This window comes from Corvus brachyrhynchos, unplaced genomic scaffold, assembly GCF_000691975.1.
Source record: "Corvus brachyrhynchos isolate BGI_N302 unplaced genomic scaffold, ASM69197v1 scaffold65, whole genome shotgun sequence".
Classification (NCBI taxonomy): Eukaryota; Metazoa; Chordata; class Aves; order Passeriformes; family Corvidae; genus Corvus; species Corvus brachyrhynchos.
This window is the reverse complement of record NW_008238365.1, coordinates 3,279,147-3,297,759: the sequence shown is the minus strand read 5'-3', so window position 1 is coordinate 3,297,759 and position 18,613 is coordinate 3,279,147. Positions and strand designations below refer to the sequence as shown.

The following is an 18,613-nucleotide window of genomic DNA, read 5'->3' as shown; positions in this document are numbered from 1 at the left end:
ACAAGACCTGGGCTATTACGGAGTAACAGAACCTTTCAAGAAACTCACAACTGAACCAACCTGTCGGAACTGTCCCTCAGAGACCCCGTCCCTGTAGAAGATGATACGAGTGGGCTTGAACCGTGTTGATTTGTAGAACTGGATGAGCAGCTCCCTGACCATGGAGGCCAGGTCCTGGATGATCTCCTGCCGGGGCCGCTGGACCCTCACCGTGGCACAGTACCGGCTGGGATGAGCATCCATGCTGCCTACAACCTGGGGGGAGAGTGCAGCAGGGAAGGCTTCAAGCTCAAATCTATACCAAAACAATTAAAAGCAAAAAAGCCAAGAGTGGCAAGTACAAGATGCTTGTGCTAAACAACAACCAGAGTAACACTTTCAACAGGAACTCGTACTTGGTACGGGTTTAACACCTTTTGCCCCCTGAGAAGCATCCTGAAATGCACCTGCAGAATTTGGCTTCTCACTAAGGCACAGTTTTATAACCCAGACAGATATTTTTCTGTGATGTTTTCTCACCTTTTACACAGACAAAAACCTCAGCTTCCCTTAGTTATTTTAAACACAGATGCAGTTTCCATAACTGCAATCAATGATCAACTAAAATACCAAGGGGAAGAAGTAGGAGAGGACTGACCAAGCCTCCAACGACCACCTTGCGTTCCTGGACTGTACCAACACAAACGGTAAGAAATATCAAAAACATTTCTGCCAAACCAGGCCTTTAATTACACTTTTCTCCTTTAAAAAGACAAAAAAGTGTTATTGGCTAACATCACCAAGCTGTGTTATTTCCTGGAGAATATTTCTGCAGAAATATATTATTTAACAATGCCATTTTACCTTCATTTAAAAATTAAAGAGCTAAGAAACCAGTCTGAAGTATCAAGCAGATTTTTTCTTTTAAATACGTGATTTTTAATATCATTTGGAACGTGTACAAAGAACGGGCATAAGCCCCAAAAGATACTTGATACAGACATAGTCCACGAGTTGCATTTACTATTCTAACATTTACCCAAGATGAAAAAAAGCCCATGTAAATTTAATAAAACTTACAGCAGCAATGGAAGGCTTCTTTCCATCTCCAGCTGGAGGGTGAGTGACATCAGCTCCCAAAAAGATCACTGGCTGCTGGAACACAGAAGGTCTTCAAAAAGAAAAAAGTGCTAAGTCACACTCATAGCTGAAGAGCTGCCACAAGGTCATCGCTCACCGTGGGGGTTGTTTCTGTCTCAGCCTTATCAGGTACCCGGGCCAAGGCTCAACAATGGGATCTTTGTGAGCAAGAGGTGAACTTGGAACCCTCCCCAGCAGAGTCCAAAACATGCTGCAAACACACTGCCAGAAGTGGGGCATGATTCTGGTGGGGAGCAGCCCCGGGGCTCCAGTGGAATGGCACAGCTGGGGGCTTCAGAGCTCCGATGTGAGCCTGGGGATCCCCCAAGCACCACTGAACTACAGCAGCAGCATACACATTATACTGTTCTCCAGGACTTGAGCAGCAGGATGGTCTTACACTGCCTTTAAAATATTCTTCCCCACACCACTGTCCCATATTTCAACTTTGATACTGATCAAACATTTGACAAGAATCTTGGCTGAAGATCTAATGCACAGTCCAACCACCACTCTGAGCCTGTGCTCGAAGGAACTTAATTCTACCTCAAACATCCTGTACTAGTATCAGAAGAATATTTTAACTTAAAACTTGGCCGCGTTTAAATTTTGGGTGCTAAGTAGCAAACGTAACCACATCTGTTAAAAGAAAACCCAATGCAGTCTCCAGAGTCTTACCGTTGATGAGGTACAAGGATGTTGTTGATTCCTCCTAGTTTAACATTAATCTTCAGGCACAGATTTGAGAGGGTCTGTGGAGATGTTTTAATGACGTTCTTGACCTGAACACACTGTGTGGCCATTCCTAACAGTGTATCTCCCACACGCTTCACCTCCGCTGGGAAGCAAAGGAGACAACAAGGAGACAACTTGAGTCCATTTGCAGTTACTGCTGCATTTTGACCTTGGATAAGTCACAGTATTTCAGTGTACATACTCTGCAGTAACTTCTAACTTATCTGCATACTCGGACCTGCTTCCAAGTTATCTTCAGACACAAACAGCGGTTTCTAATGCCTAAAGGATGGTTCTGAGTAATTTTTAACATATGCCAGGCAACAGATTTCTCTAAATGATACCTGACCGAGCAGGTAAAGACAGAGGTGTGCCCTTACCATACACAGGTGTCTTCCCTGGCAGGATGACAATGATGAGCTGAAGCCCTGAATAGGTGTTCTTGAGGTGTCGGAACATGGGCTCCACGCTGTCTGCACCCTGGGCGTACTTGCAGAAGCAGGGCTGGCCCTGGATCGGCATCCCGGCGTCCTTGGAGATCTTGCGCAGCTGGTCTGTGAAACCCCTGAAGATGAGGAAATTTTATGATTTTTGCAGTAGCAACAGTACACAATAACCAAAGCACAAAGGGACAGGACCATCAAAGGAGAATGATTCTAAATAGCTTCTAAAGCAGCATTTAAAAAACTTTTATTATGTGCAGGCTGTAAAGCTGTGAAACACCACATGGGCTAAAAAATAGTCTAGACACCTTCAATACTTTGTTCAAGATGCCAGAAGGGACTAAATACAGTAATGTCACAGGAGAAACACCCCACAGTGTACCCAGTACAGTGTTTTGACTGTAGCTTCCAGCACAGAAGCAAACCAGCCTGGATTCTCTCCCTAACATCTCACATTAAACTCAGGTAAAATGCTCATTGTAATCCTAAATTCATGTTTCACTCCATTAAGAGAACAGTCCAAAGCCTGAACCACGACATGCCTTACTTCAGAATTTCTTCTCTGCACTGTCTCTGTGTTGCAAAGCAAGCTATGGCCCACATCTTGATCTCCACCCCAGTGTGGAACTGCTTCCCTCGCATGTCCCACACACCGTGACTTGGTGTTGCCACGGTTCGATTCTGGGGAAACAAAAGCAACAGACACTCAAGTGACTGAAAAAGAAGCAGCTAGTGCTATTTGCAGTTTCACGATAACAAGAGTTTATTATTCAAAGTCTGATCCCTGAAGAGTCAAGGTGTACATGAAATCTCTCCTCAAAATGGAAACCAGAGGAAAAGCCAAAGCCTCACCCGTCCTCCGTACTGCAGCATCGGGGCTGGGAGCACACGCCCCGTCACATGGGCCATCTCATCCCTCACTTTGAACTGGAACTCTTGGACAAATGGATCTGCATCATAATTTGCGCTTCTCACCTAGGAGAGATTTTTCCATGTTACAGAAGTATCTGATTATAACCCATATAACAAACAATAGGCTAACAGGAACATTGCAGAAGTGTTCTTACAGCAATTTCATTGAAAAAGGCTCAGATTTAATTGCTCAATACTGTCAACCCATCCCCAGTGAAAACAATTACTGCCATGAGATATATTGGATGAGATGGTTTCTGCTCCCTTCATTACCCAAGTGCTCATTTTCAGTTTGTTCATTCAAAACCATTTTGTTTCCTCACAGTAAATTAAGCGTAGAGATGAGAATGCAAGAGCCTGTACTAGACTCAAGCTATCGTTGCAGGCCATTTTAAATAAATCCTATTAAAAAAAGTAGTTAAAATCTGTTAAGTTAAAGGACGAGGAGGAATGAAAAGACTAGGAAGTTTTGCACGGATGTAATCCAGCCCAGTGTCACTCTGAGCAGTGTCCCACCGAGCTGGGAGTGGGGCACTCACCAGTCTGCTGATCTCCTCCTGCCTGTCTGGGGCAGACCTGGCTGTTGCTTTTATCATGGTCGATGTCTGATTGTCTGTCAGCTTCTTGATGCACCTCTGGCCAGCCACGATGTTACACACCTGCAGGGGAAACCAGAAGCATTAACTCACACCAGAAGCACTCAGATTGCACCACAACTGTACACACACAATACTATGCTGTCACTATAAACCACAACCCCAACATGTTTAAGCAACTGCCTGTTCTTTCTCATAGTTCTAAACTTTAAAGCCCTTTGGGTTGCAGACAGTCTTTAGGAAAATTCAAGAGTGATGAACATGTAAACCTGTAAACACACTTGTATTGCAAAGAGCATCGATTCTTAATGTTTTGCAAACTGATAGAACCCACCCAAACCCAGCTGATCTATTAGAGTAAGGCTCTTACTTCTAAAGGCAGGTAGGTGTGTTTTTGTTCCTGTCCTACTTGCAGACAAGGAAGGTGAGGGTATTTCAGCTGGAGGTTGTATTTCTCTCTGAAATACTGTGCTACTGTCCTCTCCACAGTCTGGCCATTTTCTAGTTGTAAAGGAAAGCTGAAAAGACAGACATTTTAGTAAAATATTAGTTGTCGAATACCATCATCCCAAAATTAATGAAATATCAGGTCCTGTTACTCAGTGTGAAACTATCACACATTTCATGCTCTGACAAAAAGCCTCTTACGTTTGATGACTTGCAGGCCGTCTCGTTACGTTACAGACACGGTACTTCCTTCTCATTGTCCCACAGTGAGTCACTTCTACCTTTAGACCTGCATAAAAGCATCAAAAAAACTGATGCCATAACTACACAAAAATGTACACAGGAGACACAAGGTTTCAAATGAGCATAACAGCTTTGGGGTCAGCATCAAATAGCACAAACATAAGAAATTATTACTCTCTATACATTTTTACTTTCATTATAATTTGAGTTCTGACTAATCCTGATTACTATCCTCAGAAAGAAATATTTAGAATATTTAGAATATTCAGTGTCTTCTGAATTTTCTGTAGCAGTTTCATTTAAAAAGCATTGACTGAACTCAGAGAGCTGTTTTCACCATATCCACTTGTTCTCATCCTTAATCTTGTACATCTCTCCAAACTATCAGTTCCAATGTAACTGAAATTAAAAAGACAAAAACAGGTTTCTACTTTATCGTCTTTCCCCCCAGCTTTGTGTCCACATTCAGCCTGTAATTTTCTTTAATTTCACTGACCAAGTTTAACTTTGCATTTTGAGCATCTCGTCTCAAAGCACACAGCCTACACACCAGAGCCTCTCCAGACTTATCTCTGCCCACGATAATCATGACAGTGGCAGCTCCAAGAGGCTCTGGGGGCTGTTGCTGTGACTGTGCACACACTGTGCTGTTCACACAGAGCAGCCTCAACATCTGCTGGGAGCACTGAGCTTATCACACGAGGGCTGCACAGCATTCACACACTGCTGTCTTTCCCCAGCCCCATGGGACAGAATACAGCTAAAAACAGAGCCTGGGTACTCAAAGGATTCATCTACAGTAGTAAAGTCTAGTATTAGTGAAGTCTAGAAGTAAAGGCCCTTGAGAGACCAGTTGGATGGCTCATCTTGTTGAGGCTCATGTGGATTGGGGACCACTGACTGAACACCCACCCAAAATCAGGTCCCCAGGTACCAGACACCAGACTGTGTTTAGTTTACTGCGGACACAGACACCACAAAGAAGCACTGACTGTACCTCCTTGCTCCCTGACAACACTAATTGCATGAAGAACTCAGAGGATGGCACAGTCAAAAATAAACCACCACTGCCCTGATACGGCATTAAGAGAAAATAGAGAAGAGAAACTATGGGGCACTGTGACCACAGACAAGGGCTGATGAACACAGAGATATCTGGAACTCATTCCCTGCTCTGTCATTACTCTGCTGTGACACTACCAAGGCAGTGCCCTCCCCCAGTGCTGCTCGCACACAGCCAGCTCTAATGCATGGCTTGTTTTGCTGTACGGGGTCACATCCTGGCTGGAGTTCCCACACCCTACAGCAGCAAAGGGGTAACTTTCAGTATTTTCTGACTATGGTAACAGAGCCTCTGAGGCACCTGAGATCAAGCAGAGGCAGTTTCTCAGTCTCCAGTTACCTGCCCTACAGAATGAAGATAGACAGGCAGATGTAAAAGGGGGCATGCTAGGACTAGCACAAAATAATTCCTGTAAGTCTTTTTTTCAGTCATGACTGTTCTGTGAGCATATCCCTTTATGACTATAGTTCAAATTTACTTTTTAGCTGCCCAGTATTTCAGTAGTGTCTAATCTTGCATCGAGTGTTTAAGAGCTGAGCTCCTTCAAGGCTTTTCTCTCTGCAAATTACACAGGAATAGAGGATATGGGAAAATACAAACCCAAGTAGCATATATGGAGTGAAACCACTCAAACCAGCAGCTTATGCAATTCCTTTGGAATGGAATTTGGCCTTCAGCTGCAAGTGGTACTTGTTTTTCCACAAGGCAATCAGTTATTAGAATTCACTGTAACAACACTCTTCCAAAGAATCAATGTTAGCCTTGAAATCAGTGCTCACTTTGCCACAGCATTTAAACAGCAGGAGCCCACACACAATGCCAGGTGGCCTCAGGGACCCTGGGCCAGCAGAGGTTGGCACCAGCTAAGCCACTGGGAATGTTTTTCAGCTCCCATTTCCGCAGAGCTGCATTGTTTCTCTCAGGATTAGAGCTACACACATGGATACTAAAATTCTCTTGGCAGTTCCAGGCCCTTCTGATGCATGTTAACCAGGCTTCCAGTTAAAACAATTCCCTTAGAATTAACTTAATTGAGTAACCTGGGACAAAACAGACCCATTTCTACTCACCCTTTATCTCTTTGGTGAATTTTACCCGATGAGAATCAGTCAGAGGTCTTGGTTGTTCATCAATATTATGAATGTCAAGGACTTCACACATGAACTGAATTACAGGTTGTGCTTTGTAGAAGGCAGTGGCAGAAACTACAAAGAGCAAATTATTAAGTGTAAAAAACCCCAGTAAAGGTGTTGTGAAGCACTGTGAGCTCACATCACTGTTTCTTAGGATTCCACGTAAACCTCAAGCACATTTAGAAATAGAACAGCAAGCTCTGCAAGAGTAAAATACCAAAAAGCCAGCAGAAGGTCCACAGTGACACATCTGTCTCCAATACAGTCATCCTGCTACTACTTGGAATTTCAGGGATTTGAAGAGGTTTTTCCCCAGAGAACATTTATTTCTAGAGAGCTGCAATTCTCTTTCACCTCTGTATGGAGCTGCAGACACAGGATTAATACCTCTCTACTGCAGACTTTTGAATATTAAAAGCTAACATTATTCAACATGCAATATAATTTTTTCAATTACACAATCTGCTCAATTACTGAAACAATATCTGGTGTAGACATGAGCACTATTTTGACTATGCACAAATTGTGTTGGTGTAGTGGGGACTGCAACCCTTGATCTATTCAAATCTCCTACCCTCCCCACATGCTAACGACACAATCACTTTAAGTGACAATATACTGGTTTTAAACAGGACAGCTGACTTATTGCATGGAAGGAAGGTCATAAATCATCTTCTTGACAAAATTATAAGCAAATGAAACAACACCTTTGGCAGGAAAGGTGAGGTGGGACTAGACAGAGCTCAGACATGAACTGTCCTATGTTTAAAACTTTGAATGGCAACAACAGAAAAGAAATACTCAACAAGCATTTATCAGTTTTCCGCATCTCACGTACCAAACCTGCCACACACCTGTGCTCATACAGCCCAACATTCTTCAGACGTGTCACTTGAGCAGCCCACAACCTCACATGATGCATCAGCCAACACCTCCGGATGCCTGACATTGCTCCGGCTTTCTGAGTGACCCCAAATCCTCACACTCCCCACCCTGGCAGCGTGTGGGTTGCCTCCCACAGCAACACTTTCAAGGAGAATCTCACCCAACTAAACAACTGAAAAACCTCCAGTGATGGGATCTGAAGGCAATTTCACAGCCTTCAATCAGGAAACAGAACAACAACTCCGTGAACCACCACTTACAAAGGGCTTAAAATTTCTCATTCATAGGAAGGACTGAAAAATTTCTACTCCAAGAGTTACTACTACACTTGCTAATGCTGGTAAGAAAAATTTGCCTCACGAAGTAACAGCACAGTACATCATCAATTGGTGTAAATTCATCCTCTTCTCCTACCTGAACTGCAGCTCTCTCAGTACCTTGCATATAGATACCAGCACTGGTTCTTTCTGGGACAGGTTAAGATTGTTAACGCTCGTTTTTCAAACCACAGCTGCTGTTTTACAAGAATAAAGCGTGTGACTTCAGTCACACGAGAATCACCCACAATTTACATAAACCAGAACACGTGGACTTGCAAATTTTCAGCAAGACAGCTCAACATCCGCAATATTTTATTATGCTCCAAGACAGATGCTAAGCACAACCTGACTTGGAGTGCTCAGTGTAGAGCAAGACAATTTACCTTGGGTTTGTAAAGCATTTCAAAGACAGTGAGAACTGAATGTAAATTAGAGAAAACCTCAGGCAGCACCTGCACCTCCACCACTGACACTTTTCAATGAGCGTTCAGTAACTAAATAGTCGAGTGCTCACAGGACGCGGGACTCTGACACAGGCACCAGTCGATCTCAGATCCATTCATCTGCGACAATACAGTGCTGCAGAGCTCATGCTTTTGCATAAGAAAGCCCATCCCAATCAGCCCTATTCAGAGAAGTGTTTGGGGTATGTTTTAGAGAGTTTTCTTGGAAGTACTGAGCACCACTCACTGTGTACAGCTGCACAGAGACACAGCGTAGGCAACCTGCCTCTGTCACTGGGGATGTACCAACACTGAAGTTTAGGAAAACAAGCCCTGTGCAATTCCTTCTTATGCAGGGATATTGGCTTTTATATGGTAGCTCAGTATCTGCTCAAATATTGACATGATGACAAATGCAAAGAAAAAGGACTAGAATTTCTAGGTAGCCTTTGTCATACACATCTGGTCTGAATCTCAGCCCCGAATCTCCACTTACCATCGATGTTGAGCATCATTTTCCACATGGCAGGACGGACCGACTGATGGAACCCAAACCAGACCTCCCTGCCCCCTCCCAGGGGGTGGTCATAGCCTTCTGGAGCTGAGAAGAAGGAGCGGCCCACAGGGGTGTACCTGGTAAAAACAGGTGGCCACATATTTATGTTCTTGCTTTCCAAACATAAAATTCAAGTAACAAAGATTATGAATGTCATGGTTTAGCATGGTTTGATAACCACTACAATAACACAAAGTATTATTTTTTTTTAATTTTGTGCTCCAGCAATCTGTGCCAAGAAGCAACTTTAAACAAAATACTCTGAATGCTTCTGTTCCTATTGCAGTGCTCTTAAATTTAGACAAAACATTTACTATTTTTAGCAATGCAAACCAGTTTCAGTTTTTACAACAAATCAAGAGCTAAGTTAACTTACTCTTCCTGATCTTCTGCTTCAAGAAAGTGGAATCTCCATCAGAGAAGAGTCTGTACAACTGCCTTGCCTATACTGGCCTGACCCTCAAATACCATTTTTCCTATTTCATAGGGAACTTTTGAATACAAGATACATTGAGAGAAGCAAAAACTATGGGGGAAACAAAGAACTAGAGGAAATAATGTTTCTCTCACAGGTAGAAAACAGCTGCTCCTGAGCCTCCACACCTCCTGTCTTGTAATGCACAGGCATTAGTACAGAGGTTAACATCTTCAGATCCAGGGAAGCTGAGGAACACTGGCTTCCACAAAACCACAGGCCACTTTTTTTAGGAGTAAGTTACACCCAGTGAAACCCATGAGAGCAAAGCCATCCTGCTGCATAAAGCCAGCAAACTTCAAAAGTAACTTTCATTAACCAAATCAAGTGAAATTGGCCTCCTCTAAATTTCAGGGTTCTGAGACAAAATAATAAATATGAGACTTTGTTAGGACAGGTGTCTGGTCCCAGCCATGTATTTCAGACAAGAGAAGCATGCACTGGTGACAGTGTATCGATGGATTAAAGAGACTCGTGCTTTTCACAGGCACTGCCATCACTTGGCTCAAGCTGAGCAGAACCAGGACAGCAGTGCTACAGCCCACTGGAACCTCTCAGCATTTCAATTAAGGCCTATTATAAATGTCTGCTGTTTCTTGATCTTTTCCAACACACACATCACCTGCTCTGCCTACAGAAACACTTGTACAAGACTGGCTACAAGCTCCCCATTCAGCTCACCAGCTGAGCTGCAGAGGGGAATGAGCAGTTTCTCTTTTCACCTGTGAAAAAATGGGGATGAAGGTCTCCCAGTGGGGATACTTCAGGTAAAGACAGACTGCAGGAAGACAGTGAACCTACTTCATGGAGGGGAGGTGTCGTAGCACCACATCGACAGCATGAACAGGGTTAGTGCTGATAGGTTTGTCTAGTTCCAGAGGCTCAGGCAAGGTTCTTCCTGTCAAAACTTCATGCAGCAAGTGCCAGCTCACCCGAGAAACAAACTTTATTGACACTTTGAAGGGACGATCTTTTCCACCTTCTCCGGGTAGTGTCACATCCAAATCCACCTGGGCAGGGGAGAAAAGAGAGAAATAAAAAGCAGCTGTTTAACCTGGTGTCTGGTAGCCTTGAGACTCCACTCCTTCCTGTAACTGGGTCAGAGACTCAAAAACTCTGATATTGAAGACACAGCACATTTGATGAAAGTACATTACCAAATGCACAAAATGAAGAGAACTGGGCCCTGACCAAGCAGCAGAGGATCATATAACTTTTTATCACCTCAAATCAGAAAGCAATACATTCTAGAAAAACTTTGGTTTGTTTCTTTATTCATCATAAAACCATATATTACAGTCTATAAAATGAAATGTTTTAATAGATTTACCTGTAGAAAGCAGCTACTAAATTCTACAGGAAGTTCTGAATGCAACTATTACATGAACATTTACATACACTAGAATTTGCAGGAAATATACCAGGAGGACTCAGTTTCAGTACAGATACTTCCAGCTTTTCTGAAATCAGCAATATTTAAAGTTGGGTTTTTTCCTCTCCTATGAAGCTGCTACCAACACAATGTCTTCTCAGTTATCTTACCCCAGTAGTGGCCACAGGAAGTGGATTGGCTGTATAGAGGCTTCTTTTCCCATCATAAACTGGTCTACGGTCCCCAAATATTGTCACTTTAAAATGCTGCACCATAGAGTCCACCACGTCCCTGGAAAGGGGGATATTTACATTGAAGATGTTTCTGAAGAAGGATCAGACCTGAGCTGGTTCCCACTCCCCACTGTTTTGCTGAAGTAGTTGCAATAAACAATACTTGAGTGAATTATAAACACCCACTGCTATTCCTCCAAAAGGTGCTTCACATACTTCAACTAAATAAATAAACACTACAGAATAAAATGAGAATCAATGCAAACGCTCAAATACTGGGAAATATTGGTACTGAAATAATTTCATAAACTCCTAGAAATTACCAAGGCCTTTGCATTATCTGTATTATGGAAAACAAGGAGACTGTTACCTTGGAAAAAACCCACAAAGTGGTATTGTGAAAAACAGCACAAACCCCCAACTGGAAGCTCTGCCAGTACCGTCTGCAGTAATGTTTATCTGCTCCATGGTTGATGAGAGTTTTGAATTCTGCCTACACTTGTTATAAACATGAAATGCCCTAACAAAAAAGACTTGGTTGTTAAGTCCTTAATAACCTGAGTTTTTACAAAATCATGTAAAAGCCTGATCCAATTTGCACACAATTACAGATTCATCTCCCTTGCTTTATTATAAATTGATGGCAATAAAGATTAACCTGACACAAGCACTGAAATTACACTTGAAAAACCATCATGAAATTTTCAGCTTATACAAAAATGCTTCTTGATGCGAGTAGTAGTTAGAAAGAGACTTTTGGAACACCTCCAACTGTAACAGGCTGTTGGGATCTGAATTCTTTGGGCAGTCTTGGGGTTTCAGTGGCACAACTGCATCTCACCTGACACACCACAGTTCCCTTATCCTACAGAATGGAAACACTTTCCTTCAGCACATGCAAAGCAGCCTTCCCCACAGCAGCAGCTTCCAGGCACCATGTCCTGGTCAGGCAATATTAACCCAAAGTACTTCAGGAAGATGATAAATATTGACTTCCTCTTGAAGCTGAATGCGCAGCAGCACTTTCACCTCCCAGCTGGGACGTGGGGAAAAGGAAAGAAATTCTCCCTTTCACAGCTCTTGATGTTACTCAACGTGCCCATCTGTACAATTTACAAGACAAATGTATCTTCTCACCTGTTCACCCTCCGAGGACACTTATCTGGTTTGATATCCACCTCATAGAGGTAGACATCAATCTTTGGGATTTCAACTTGGAAGCAGTTGGCCAGCAGTTTAATGGGTTTGCCCATGGTGCCATAGCCGGGACGTCTGGGCACCATGAGCAGGGGCTGTGCCCCCACGGGTCCTGTGAAGGAAAAATCCCACAGATTAGGAGATAAGCACCACAGACAATTCCCTGAACCAACTCTCAGGACAACCAGGCAGGCACCAGAGCCAGCACACTCGAGGAAAGGAAATCAGCTGTCTCCAACAGGATGCTGCCCATGCAATTCCAAACAAATGCTTGCCCATTTTTAATCCTTAAGCCTCCACCTACATCTAGACTGTTCTCTTACTCATGAGCTTCAGAGATCAGCATGAATAAAATCAGGAGCTTTTGTGTAGGAGATTTCCTAAAAAACCCCAACCAAAAATCCAAAACAAAAACAGAAAACCCTTAAACAAAAACCACCCCAAAAATATCGTAGAAAGTTTTACAAGTCTTTTCTGAACACCCTGGTAATAACCAAGTGGCTGCACAGTACAAAAATACAGAAGTAGCTCTGGACTGATGAACAGGATTTGAGATAAACTCTTCATTTCAGTGCCAACATCAGCTTAGTCTTGGAAGACAGATTATTCTTGAACTTTGCTGGCTGAAAATGGATGAAGAGTAAGACCATTACCTCCCATCTAACTGCCCCCATAAAGCCAATTTGCCAGAAGAGTAAAGACTCAGATTAAGACACAGGATTGTAAAACTCCTGATTACTTGTGGGCTAGAGAAGAATACCCAGAACTGCTCAGAGAAACATCAAATCTGCACTGAGACGGGTATTTTGAAAAGCAGCTAAAATACCTTCCCAGATTGGGTCCATTCTCATCTATTTCATTTGCTTTGCATTACTTAGGTGAGAACCCTCCACTCAAGATTTGCATTACTCATGCCTTACAAACCAACACAGTAGTAAACAGCCCATTTCCCAGAATTTCTACTGGTATTTCCACTTAAAAATACCTCTTTCCAGTTAAGAAACAACAACAAACCCAAAATGCTTGGTAGCCTGAGTTTTAAGAACTTACTTGTGGTACAAATGTCCTGATTTACAGAGCATTTGAACGAGGCAGTGCAAAGTTCTCCCCTCTCCTCCTACTCGGTGACGCAGGCAGCAATTCCAGCCCACTCATTTTCATAGCAGAGTTAAAATGTCAAGTGCTGGGAAAAATGTTTTTTATTTGTCTTTTGATTAATCTCCATAATTTCTGTAAAAAACCCTGTATTATCTTGAAGGAAATCATGTCCTGAGAACAGGTGAACATCAAAGCCAAGTTCCTCTGTAACATTTGTCTGGCTCTACCCAGAAAACTACTGAAAAATTCTGAGTGGGGCTGGCTTGGAGCCACAAGATAAAACAAAACAGAAACCAAGAAGCATCATTTAAAACCCGCTCACAGACTCTGCTTATGCAAAACTTGTTCCAAGCATCTGCTCTCTTCAACTTTTCCTTCATTTTAATACTCTCACATGAGTAAAAGCAGCTCTACAATTTACTCCAGCTATATTTGCAGAATATAAGCATAAGCAAAAAGAAGTTACTACCAAACATTTGAGTGGCATAAACAAGTCAACAGCTCATTTTAATATTCTGAAGACATACACACCATAGTTTATATTTAGTTCCTATCCGTAGGAAAGACTAACAAAACTGCTGAAATAAAGATAACATTAAAAAGGTTCTTTGGTCAGCCTTGTGTCCCGCTTACCCAGCTCACCCTGGAAGAAGTTAGAACGCAGATTTTGGCAAACAGGAATTAAGTGACCAATAAACAAATCAGAAGTGAAGGTCTACACACTGTTCAGGTATAACTTTTAAAAATTCAGCTATTTTGCTATTATTGTGTGAATCATCCGCTCCCTTGGACAAATGAACTTAAAAACATGAGTATGCCATTAGTGCCCAAATACATGAGCACCCACTCAGAAGACCCTGCTTTCAAGAGACACTGGCTTGCCAGATTCTGTTATGGAAGTCTTGTGTCAGTGGCTTCAAAGCTGTGACTCAAACACCAATAAAACACAAATAACCAGCGACACTCTGGGGATGGTTCCACCGCTGATCTATCAGTGACTCACCCAATCTCATGCCTAAGTCCTGTGTCAAGCCCATGGAAATAAACACACAGACCAAAAATATTCGAAGTACTATTATTCTACAGAGTACAGGATGCCCGAGCGGCAGATCCTTTCCTTCAAGTCCTTTAACCGTTGCAAAAACAAAGTGGGTCAAGGCTCAAAAACCTTTCTCAAAGCAGCAGCACCGTGAGGCCTCCTCCGCAGGGGATGGAGCAGCCCCTCGGTGCTTCCAGGGAGCTCTGCACTGCTCAGCTGCCCACAAGTTTTAGAGGAGAAACTTCTCTGTGTTAAAGAAACCATTATATTCTGCCATTACAGCACCAGGTATGTACATACCATAGAATCATGGAATGGTTTGGGTTGGAAGGCACCTTAAAGATCATCTCATTCCACCCCCTGCCACGGGCAGGGACACCTTCCACTATCCCAGACTCCTCCAAGCTCTGTCCAAGTTGGCCTTGGACACTTCCAGGGATCCAGGGGCAGCCACAGCTTCTCTGGGCAACCTGTGCCAGGGCCTCACCACCCTCAGAGAGAAGATTTTTTTCCCAATATACCATCTAATCCTGCCCTCTGGGGCAGTGGGAAGCCATTCCTGTGTCCTGTCACTCCAGGCCTTGTAAATAGTTCCTCTCAATCTTTCTTGTAGGCTCCCTTCAGATATATGCCTAGGATGTTCCTAAAAATCCAAGGAAAACCCCCAAACCAAGTCTGTTCAGTGTGCTGGAGCAGAGCTCAATTCATAAAACCAGCTCAGTGAAGTCCCCAGCGCTAAAACTCAATGCATTTATAACAGAGAACAATGAACACACAAACAGGAACTAAAACTGGTGCCTCAGACAGATTCTTGGAAGGTCTTTGTGCAGCTAGGGAGCACGTCTCAAGATCATGGAATGATTTGACTTGGAAGGGACCTTAAAGCTCCCCCAGTTCCACTGTGGAAATCACTCTAATGGTTTCAACGAGCTCTAAGTAAGGATCTTTTCTTCCATGGAAGTATCGATGTTCCAATCAAGCTTAAACAGCCGAAAGGGACGGCGATTCCTCGGCAGCCCAGCCAGCACACGGACACGTCTGGCCTGCATCCAAATGCTGGCTGCACCTACCTAGCAACCAGAGAAGCCCTGTCGGAATAAAGCCTGAACACAGCGAGCAGGAGCTCAGAAACCTGCAAATGCTTCCAACACACCATTGTACGAAAAACTGCAGCTTCTGGCACACACGACGTTTTTACAGAATGAAGCAAAATCGTGATCTCCAGCAGGATGCTAATAGGAAATGCAGATTTCCTTACAGAAAGGGCCATCCCCACCAAGCTTTCAGAAAAATTATCTTCTTTCCCATTGTGGCTTCAGCATTATAAAGCCAAACTCTATTAACAAAGACAATTTAGTAGTTTTATTTTTGTTTATACAACAGTTCTAAATCCAACTGGATGGGTGCTGGAACAGCCCAAAACACACCATCAAGGCCTGAGCAGGTAAATACAACTTACTCTGGCTCAGGAAGACGAGGCAGATTTGTGGAACAGGTCTTGGCCTCCGGCTGGAGCTGCACCGGGAAGAGCTCCCCATGAAGGGGAAAACTAAAAGATTCCCTTTCACAGGGCCTCTGGCCTCTACTCAGAGGCCCAGCCTGTGGAGCTCTAAGAAAATCTCATCACTAGCAAAAAGTAGCTGAATTCTGGATTAAAAAAATACATAGGGAAGATTTGATTCAAATGCCAGCTTCAATGATCGAGCTCCTTCTGCCAGAAATCATGAATTGCCTCATTTCTGTCACTTGGCCTCACTGGGTGGCATTACATTATTTATGAGTAATGCAATCCATGTTTTCTAAACATTCCTCCTTTCAATTTAGGGTTTGGTTTTTTTCAAAGTTTCAGATGCTAAGTTGTATTCAAACACATCAAAAGCCAACATTTTGATGCCGTGCTCAGTAACTGCCAACTGCACAAGCAAATACCAGTGTGGTAACTCATTCTGGCCTAATGGACTTACAGAAACACAGTGAAGTGTTTTGGGAGAATTTAGAAGACAATCAATGCTTCTGAACCTTTAAAAAAAAATCTAAATACAAAAAGCTTTAAGCCCAAAAAAGCAGCTTATATGCACATAGTGAAGTTAATACCCAATTTCTCTGGGAGAAGAAAATGTGCCAGCCCACACAAACCCTGCAAGACTTTTCCCTGGAAGGTATTTCCACAGACCAAACTCAGGAAGGTAAAAATTAGCTCAAGAAATACTCTTTGATACCTTCACCTCTGAGGATGAAACAATTTGTAAAGTTCATACTCTGAGTCAAACAACTCCCACAGCAACTCCAGTGGAAATCTGCCACTGTATCTCGCAGCAGAATAACTTTTGAAGGCAACTATGAATCACCCCCCTTCCCTGCTCTACCACACCCACAAAAACAGGACTTTTAATGGACCTCCCAAATCACTACTCTGAACTCAGAGAGAAAAAAGCCACTTCTGGGGATTTTCTCTGCCCAAAGTTTGTATGGAAAATAAACAGAACGTTAAGGATGCCTGCACTGCTTCATTAAAAATTGAAATTAAAAAGAAAACAGTCCAACACAATTTAGCACTTTTAACACAAAAAGCTGTGAGTTTTGAAAGAACAATGTAGGACATGGAAATGAAGACAATCAGCACTGATCCAACTTGGTTACACCACAGAACATCCCCTGTTGGTTGCTTGAACCTCCCTGCCTTTTGGAAGTTTACTGAACACCCTCCTGGTGGAAGTACAATGCCTGACACTGGATTTGATCTGTGCTGAGAGCAGCTTTTCCTTCACTTCACTTTCCCAACTGAACATTTTACTGCTGTTCTGCAGTTTGGTTTCACCACAACCCATGCCCTGAGCAGCCACCTTCACATCCTGCTCCCACTTCCAGTGATGTTTAAATTCCATGGACCAGGAGAGCCATACTTCCCAGGTTCCTTAGCCTAAGCCTCTCACACAAACTGGACATCACCTACAGCACTGCTTCACCCAAGATGTCCTGGCACATGCTTCCACTTTACTCCAGGGATACTCACACACCAATCTTTTTTCCCCACTCTACTTATTTTATCCCATGTTTTCCCTTCATGCACAGAAAACAAAGCACATCTCAGTGTCCTTCTCCCTTTCATGACAGAGCTTTAATCCTCATTTGTTCCACCAAGGATGGTTTGTGTCTCCTCCTGTTCCAACACCCCAACGCTTGGAACATGAACACTGCACTTCCCTCATCACAGAGCAGACATGGGAAGAACACTGCAGCAGCTTTGCTAAAACCCAACATATTGCAACCTAACAACAGGTAAATTCACTTCAAAGGAAAATTTAACCATTTATGGGTTCCTCTTGCATATCTGTTTATCAGGAGACAACTACAATTGCACCAGGTTATAATTAGAGTTTATTTAACACCGTTTAAGAGAGCATCATATGGATACCACCAGATTGCTAAAATCCTGCATCTTAAAAAATTTTCAACCATCACAACCTCAAGCCAGGCAATAGCTGAGGTAAGGAGTTTTTCCAGCCAAATCCATTATTGTCCTTAAATCTCCAAGTACGTTAGAAAAGGATCTCCATATGGAGATGAGAAGGCACTTTTTGTGTTGACACCTTCCATCTCAGTCTTGTATTTTCACCACCTGTGGTACCTATTCAAGTGGCAGACATGGAACTGCAGGTGACTTTGGACATTCCTTTTGCCATCGAGGTACAGCCAGAGAACTGCTGATTAAACACTGCCCAACCCTCAACCCTCCTCTGCTGTTCTGCCAGAGTTGGAATAAATTATCTTGAAAAACTTCATCAGAACTTCCTTCTCCAACCCTCAAAATCCATTTAAAACACAAAGTTGATAAATATTGAGCACATGCTTTCCCAGCAAAAGGATGAAACGGCCAAAATGAGAGGATTTTCATCGAACCACAGAACGATTTGGGTTGGAAGAGACCTTAAAGGCCATCCAGTGCCACCCCCTGCCATGGGCAGGGACACCTTCCACTGTCCCAGGTTGCTCCAAGCCCCGTCCAACCCGGCCTTGGGCACTTCAAGGCATCCAGGGGCAGCCACAGCCTCTCTGGGCAATAACCACCTCGGAATGATTATTGTGAAGCAGCACACCCAAAGGCACCAGAATTAGCCCTAAAACTCAGCGTGAAGACACACAGGGGCCAAATACCCGGTGTGTGCCCGGCAGGAGCTGCTCGAAGGAGCGCTGCCCGGTCCCGCCGGGCTCTGCGGGTCCGTCCCTCGGGCACCGGCACGGCGCGGGGTACGCAAGCCGGGCACACCGGTTATGAAATACCGACAAATCCTCCTCCACCTCCG

General features: G+C 43.4%; 1 protein-coding gene across 2 annotated transcripts in view; it reads right to left on the bottom strand.

Moving 5' to 3' along the window:
- Positions 1-18,613, bottom strand: part of LOC103616865 (protein argonaute-3) — a 73,630-nt gene that overhangs the window by 14,545 nt on the left and 40,472 nt on the right. Inside the window, exons 1-14 of one of the 2 annotated variants that reach the window (XM_008635111.2) lie at positions 12,113-12,319; positions 10,913-11,033; positions 10,172-10,380; positions 8,836-8,972; positions 6,629-6,763; positions 4,454-4,541; positions 4,176-4,323; positions 3,749-3,868; positions 3,150-3,272; positions 2,845-2,978; positions 2,235-2,419; positions 1,798-1,957; positions 1,060-1,150; positions 61-255 (exon numbers count right to left, since the gene is read on the bottom strand). In XM_008635111.2, the coding sequence (XP_008633333.1) occupies positions 61-255; positions 1,060-1,150; positions 1,798-1,957; positions 2,235-2,419; positions 2,845-2,978; positions 3,150-3,272; positions 3,749-3,868; positions 4,176-4,323; positions 4,454-4,541; positions 6,629-6,763; positions 8,836-8,972; positions 10,172-10,380; positions 10,913-11,033; positions 12,113-12,258 (1,992 nt within the window). In that variant the 5' untranslated portion in view covers positions 12,259-12,319. Of the gene's footprint in view, positions 1-60; positions 256-1,059; positions 1,151-1,797; positions 1,958-2,234; positions 2,420-2,844; positions 2,979-3,149; positions 3,273-3,748; positions 3,869-4,175; positions 4,324-4,453; positions 4,542-6,628; positions 6,764-8,835; positions 8,973-10,171; positions 10,381-10,912; positions 11,034-12,112; positions 12,320-18,613 lie in introns of those variants that run through there. The other variant, XM_017736156.1, reaches the window with a different exon arrangement.